Source organism: Gossypium hirsutum, chromosome D08 (assembly GCF_007990345.1).
Source record: "Gossypium hirsutum isolate 1008001.06 chromosome D08, Gossypium_hirsutum_v2.1, whole genome shotgun sequence".
Taxonomy (NCBI): Eukaryota; Viridiplantae; Streptophyta; class Magnoliopsida; order Malvales; family Malvaceae; genus Gossypium; species Gossypium hirsutum.
In genome coordinates, this window is record NC_053444.1 from 38,766,054 (window position 1) to 38,772,989 (window position 6,936).

At 34.6% G+C, this 6,936-nt stretch overlaps 2 protein-coding genes across 2 annotated transcripts; both read left to right on the top strand.

The window, feature by feature from the left end:
* The first annotated feature begins 384 nt into the window (after positions 1 to 384).
* On the top strand, positions 385 to 4,584 carry LOC107912256 (stomatin-like protein 2, mitochondrial). Its single transcript, XM_016840343.2, has 9 exons — positions 385 to 755; positions 858 to 1,101; positions 1,182 to 1,331; positions 1,939 to 1,996; positions 2,086 to 2,178; positions 2,295 to 2,393; positions 2,651 to 2,742; positions 3,812 to 3,871; positions 3,974 to 4,584. Exons 1-9 carry the CDS (start codon positions 589 to 591, stop codon positions 4,238 to 4,240), a joined length of 1,230 nt encoding a protein of 409 aa, XP_016695832.1. The 5' UTR covers positions 385 to 588; the 3' UTR covers positions 4,241 to 4,584.
* A 757-nt stretch (positions 4,585 to 5,341) lies between these two features.
* Positions 5,342 to 6,407, top strand: LOC107912246 (cytochrome c1). The gene is made up of 2 exons (XM_016840332.2): positions 5,342 to 5,903; positions 5,991 to 6,407. The coding sequence occupies exons 1-2, from the start codon at positions 5,826 to 5,828 to the stop codon at positions 6,249 to 6,251; spliced, it is 339 nt and encodes a 112-aa protein (XP_016695821.2). The 5' UTR covers positions 5,342 to 5,825; the 3' UTR covers positions 6,252 to 6,407.
* Positions 6,408 to 6,936: the final 529 nt, after the last annotated feature.

Below are 6,936 nucleotides of genomic sequence, written 5' to 3' on the forward strand. Positions count from 1 at the left end.
TTATTCAATATCTTTATAAACAGATCGGTGGTTGAACCGGTCAGATCACCAATTTCTATTCTATTGATTCGCCTAGTTTGATCTATCCATCCGAATCCATCCATCTTGCATTTATCCTGAATAAATTATAAAAGTACAAAATGATTAAGGGGATGTATAAAAGCATCATAGCAACTGAATTTAAGGGTTCAATTTTATTTAATTATTTGTTTTTCATTTTAGTAAATTTGAAGTTTGCAAAATATGGGGGAAATTACGTTAGGATGTCTATTAGTGAACATGGATGTTTCTTACAGGAAATTAGTAAGAAGAAAACAACAGAACAACCATTCTTATCTCAACAAAATATAATAAAACTAGTAAAGAAAAAGGGAAAAGGAAAGCTGCGTTGTAGTTTGGGCTTAAAGAAAAATGGGCAAAGCCCGACCCATTGAATGTTTGTCGGAGAATGGACGAAGACTCTCAGAGTTGCAGAGGAAAAAGAAAAAGATTATGATTTTCCAATTCAAACCAAGGTTTTACTAGGGTTTTACCACTCTCTCTCTTGAACGGGAAAACGGAAAATCAATCAGTCCTTGAAAAACCGAAATGAGTAAGATGTTGAGAGTGGGTTCCCTGAAAAACGCCGTAACAACTCTTAGATATCTCCAGGAATCCTCCTTCTCAACTGCCGTTATCCGCCAGCATTCTTCTTCAGCTCCGCCTTTCGCAACCACCGTTCGCCATCTTCGTACCGGCCGCGACCCTAGCTTCAGGTAGTTTGATATTTGTACATTTATTTTTTACTTTATTCTACAACCCCAAGAAATGATTTCAAATCTCATTTCTAACCTTTTTTTGGGGGGTTCAATTTGTAGGTACGAGACTTCTCCTCCTGTAAACTGGGGCATCCGCATCGTACCGGAGAAGAAAGCCTACGTGATAGAAAGATTCGGAAAATACTTGAAAACGCTGCCGTCTGGGATACATTTCCTAATCCCATTGGTGGATCGAATTGCCTATGTTCACTCCCTCAAGGAAGAAGCCATTCCTATCCCGGACCAATCCGCTATTACCAAAGACAATGTCAGCATTCTCATCGATGGCGTTCTTTATGTCAAGGTCTTTCACTTCAGTCTCTTCTTTTCCCATTTGCTCAATTTTGAAATCTTTGCTCTAAAACTTGTTTTGGAACCTTGCAGATTGTGGACCCCAAACTTGCCTCCTATGGCGTGGAGAACCCAATCTATGCTGTCATTCAGCTTGCTCAAACTACCATGCGTAGCGAGCTTGGTAAAATTACTCTCGACAAGACCTTCGAAGAGAGGGACACTCTCAACGAAAAGATTGTGGTTCGTTTTCTTTGTTTGATTCTCCCGTATGTATTTTTTTCTCATCACATGAATAAACCCATCATTCAAAAATTTGAGTTTATGGCGTATTTCTGATTCCAGATCAATTATGTGATAAGTAGAAATTGGTTGAGGCTCTCCACATATCTTTAATCTTTTTAGATGAACTATAAATATGACTGATTTTGTGCAACAGTGTGGAAGTAGGCATTGTGAATAACTAGTCTATTTTCCAATTGTTTGCTTTTATTTGGAAATCCGAGTGATGTTTACTCTTTTTGTGATATATGTATATACTATTCCTCTGATGGCCCCAAACAATGGGTTAAGGTCAATGAGTTTATATGATTAACCTCTGTGTCAAAGCTTGTTGTGCCTGTTATTGACTAGTGTACTCTTGATGTGTTGTATTTCTTTTAGCTAGTTTATTAATTATCTAATAATTTTCAGCCAACAAGTGATTCTGGTGGTGCCCAAAAAAGTTTGAAAGAGCCAATATTATTCTTGTACTAATATTGCATCATAAAAATCTCAAATGCGCCATGCACTTTTCTACCCCTCTTAAGGTAAAAAAGATGATTCTTTTGAAATTATATGAGTGTTACAGGAGGCCATCAATGTGGCCGCAAAAGACTGGGGCCTGCAATGTCTCCGTTATGAGATAAGTGAGTATGGTTTAGCAATGTTTGGATTTTGGTATTCTCTTTGTTACCAATACATCCTTTGTATATAATTCGCTTCTTTGTCATCGCAGGGGATATATCTCCACCCCGTGGAGTAAGGGCAGCTATGGAGATGCAAGCAGAAGCAGAGCGTAAAAAGAGAGCTCAAGTTCTTGAATCTGAAGGTAATATTTCTTTTCCTTTTTAAGCTAAGGTAGTGTCTATTGCCTACTGGCACAATACCATCTTATTTAATAGTACTTAGACAGTATGATTTATGCATGTATGTTAATTCTAACAGGAGAACGACAGTCCAATATAAATATTGCTGATGGTAGGAAAAGTGCTGTGATCTTAGCATCTGAAGCTGCAAGAATGGATCAGGTTAACCGAGCACAAGGTTAGTGATCATCAGCCTGTAAACATCATTAAGTAAAAAATTTATGGGGCTTTTCATGGATTGTAATATTAGTGGATGTGGGTGATGAATTTTGATTATTTATGTATTTGAATTATCATGATTTCTCCTCATGGGCAACCCAAACTGATTGGGCAACCATCTGGGTTTGTTATTGTTCCTGCACTCCTGTTTACTGGCTTTGTTGCATCTTCCCTTGATGTCTTCAAAATTTCCTTCTTGACAAACTCATTTATCAGGTGAGGCAGAAGCAATCCTTGCTAGAGCACAAGCTACTGCTAAAGGAATTGCCTTGGTGTCTCAGTCATTGAAGGAAAATGGGGGAGTGGAGGTGAGTTTCCATCTTGTCATTGGATGTCTACTTAATAAGTGCTAAATTTATACCCATTTATGCTACCTAACCTCAAACTATTAGAGGAGGAATTTAACAAGATTTACCTTACTACTTCTATGGTATGATGAATTTCCATGATATAGAAGTTTGTAGACATATTGACCCCATCGGGATACTTATCAATGTCAAAAAGGGTTAAATTCTGTTATTAGTCCCTGTATTTTACGAAAGTTGTGGATTTAATTCTTATACTGTAATTTGTCACTTTTAGTCCTTGCACTTTTCAAATTTGAAAATTTCAATCCTCACCAAACAATAACTATTAAATTCATTAAATTAAGTTGTGCTATTTCTAGAATCTGATGCGCCAAACATATTATCATGTGTAATGCCATGTCAGTTTGTTATTTTCACATTACTCACTAAAATTCCAATGAATACATTAATGACTGTCATTTGCATCAAGATTGTAATTTAAAAATTCAAAAACTATGGGGGCTTAGTATGATCCAATTGGAGGATATGGACTAAATTACCACCGTATGGATAGTAGAGGACTCGTAATTGAATTGAACTAAGATGAACTTAACTGCTACTGTTTAGGCCAAAACTAAAACTTCAAAATTTGAAAAGTACAGGAACTAAAATTTGCCAATTCGAACAGTATAGGGATTAAATCCACAACTTTTGCAAAGTATAGGGACTAATAGCAGAATTTAACCTAAACAAAGCGATGTTGCCTGTTCTTACTTTGTCATTTCCAGTTTGGTTCAATTGTTTGTACAACGATAGCTAGATCTTAGGAGATATTCAATGTATTCCCTGTATGCACTTGGGGAGAATGATTACTCTCAGAGGGAGAGAGAGAACCCTTAAATGAACCTGCAGTGCTGCTCAAAAGGATTTGTTATTTGAAGGAGAATTTTTTGCTCATATATAACGTTTCTGATTTGTTAGTGCTATATGAATCATAATTTGTTAAGCTGAAGTTATTTGTGGATGAGAGGTACCCTTTCATTCCCACCCTAAGTAAAAATGGGACTCAACATTATGGTCTCTCTCACAGGCTGCAAGTTTGAGGATTGCAGAGCAGTACATTCAAGCCTTCAGCAATATTGCCAAGGAGGTAAAAGGGAGATCTCAGACTTGTTATTGCAAGTGGTAATGTTGTCAAAGTTTATTCATTCTATCATCCTGCTTGAACTTGGCCTTTTTGTTCATTTGTTAGGGTACAACAATGTTACTTCCTAGTTCAGCTGCAAACCCTGCCAACATGATTGCCCAAGCTCTCACCATGTACAAAAACCTGGTGAGCAATTCTTCTACTGGTGATTCTCATGTAAACAATTCTCTTGAGCTATCCAGAAGCACAAAGCATGCTCCTCCTGGAGAGACTGAAGGCGAAATCCCTAACCCCAGAGCTGTGGAAGCAAGGGACACAAATCATGTTGGTGAAGTAGGATTTTCACTTCAGAGCTCCAAGAAGAAAGAATAGAAGTGATTTTACCCAAATTCCCATTGCCTGAAAACCAGATTTTGTTTCTGGGGTTCTTGTACGGGCACGTCTTTGGTAGTAGTTAAAAGGTTCTGAAAATTACCAAAAGGAAGTCAAGGATTTAAGGGATTTTTAGAATTTGATGAAAGGATGCTCATTCATTTGCCAAGTGTTTAGAACTGCCATGTCATGTAGGACGGATATAGTTATCTTTGATTGTCTCAAGAATCCAACTAAAGGTTAAAAAGTTTTCAGGAACGGAACACCTGTGTTGCCCAAGTGAAGAAACTTCATCCTACACTCTACCTATACCCTAAATAAAGTAAAACTTCTTTTTTTCTTTATTTTTCTCTTATTTTTGTTTTTCCTAATGTTACTATAACGGTTTCAAGTGCAAAGCTTCACATGCAAGATCTAGGAACGTTGTCTAATCCCTTGTCTTGGTAATCATTCATACATATATTTTTAACCATTCAAAATCTTTTATCAACCATTTAATGCGACAGTTTTTAAATTTAATATAATAATAAATTTAGTAATCAATGTTTACTCATTATACTAATTTAGTCCTTTTTAAATTTAACCCTCATTGTTTGCAATTATCAAATTGTCTTATTTTTACATGAAAATATCATTCAATATAAAATGTGTAAATTAGAAATCAAAACAAAAATATTATAGAAAATTATGTTTATAATTAAATTAGATAATTCCTAAATATATTTGTTTCCTTGTACTTCAAATGGCAAAGAACTAGGTATCTTTCAATGACGGTTAATTCATTTTTTTGTTAGTTTGAGTTGGCTGTAAAGCAAATTAAAATTTTATTTATTTTTTAAACTGTTAGACTTGAATTTAGTGTGTGTATTTTTTTCAAGTAATTGAATTGATTAGTTTTCAAAATTTGAGCGGTTAAATGATTAAAGCGTGAATTTTATGAAATGTTATCAAATTACATAATATTTAAATGTTAATGGTTAATATTTTTAGATTCAAGACTAAATTGACATGCTATATAAATATTAAGGGTTAAATTTTTTAGATTCAAAATCAAATTGACACTATACATAAATGTTGAAGTTATTATACCATTTTTAAAAACAGCTCATCTTTCCATTGACGATAGTGATTAAAATAGAATAAGTTATTGACTTTATTCCGTTTTAAATCATATACGAGAATACGAGAATTTAGTGAATATTAATTATGTAAAATTTCTCAATTCCTGAAGCATAGGTGTATAATTGCCACAACTTTCCTCCGGGTGCTCTTGTGAAATTCTAAGGTTTTTCAGTTGAATCGAATAGCATTTTGAGCACAAAGTTGTGACGTCTCAGGCATGAAATGCGGGCGAGAAAAGTAAGCGGCACCGTCTATACGCCAACTGACAATGTCAAAAATAGATGGGGCTACAATATTTCCTAAATATTCGAAGCTCCTTTTACTATATTAATGGATTGGCTTCCGTTCCTTCCTTGCCTCACCTTCGATTCCATCTCCGCATCTAAAAGCATCCCCAACCAACTACAATCCGACGACCTCCAGAAACTCGCGCACCCTTTAATCCCCAAACTCCAAACCTACCATGGGAGGCTGTGCGAGCAAACCTAAGGAGTTCGACGGCCCTGCCGACGCTCCTATAAGCTCTGACACCACTGCTCAGGTACATAAATTACACTAAGTACCTTCAAGTTGTATGATGTTAATTCATTATAAACTATTTGTCATCCATATCTCTAACTAAATGCAGAGCAACACTAACGGAGGTGAGAGTCAGATTGAGAAACCTGCGGTAGATGGTTCTGAACCGGAAAAGGAGGCTCAAACGGCTGTTTCTGCAGAAACAGACGCTGGTAAGAGCGTGAAACCAGCGGAGGATGACGCTAAAGCCGACGACAAGAATGCTGAAGATAAGGTGGAGGCTACCCCAAAACAGGAGGCTGAGCATAAATCAAATGATGCCCCAAGCAAGGAAGAAGTTAAAAGTGAGGCCCCTCTTGCCCCGCTTTGATCATGGATCAACAATTCAAGCCTAGAGGGTTTGATCACGTTTCCATAATTTGAGAGGCTTGAATTTTATGTTATAGTAATATTTATCACTTTGATCAGATCAGCTTTATATTTATTTGTGGTAATTAATAAATAGCATTACCTGGTAATTAATAAATTATTATATCCCTATTAGAACCATTTTCTTATAAACCTACTGTTTGATCATCGAATTTAAAATATAAAATTTGTTGAAAAGTCAATTGAAAATTAAGTATTGAATTTAAAATATAAAATATGTTTAATATATTTATAATTTATAGTTTAATAAATATAATTTTTAAATTATGAAATATTTAAATTATATATTTTTATCCTTATATATATATTATTACAAAGTTTTTAAGTTTTTAATATATTCACATCACAAAAATTTGTACATAGCAAGAAAAGAAAAAAGTATTCGTGGAATTAAACTTCTTCACATTTTTTATATAAAATTTAATGGTGTTTTACAAGTTATATTTTGTAATTTAGAAATTTAATTTTGCTATAATTTTTATATAACAATCATGAATTAAATATAAAAAAATTATTTTCAGTAGGAAATTAAATATTTCTCTCTATAGAAATCGGTAGAATTGTTATTCCTAAAAAATATAATTTATAATATCTCAAAGTGGGGAGAGATGGTTGAACTAGTAGAA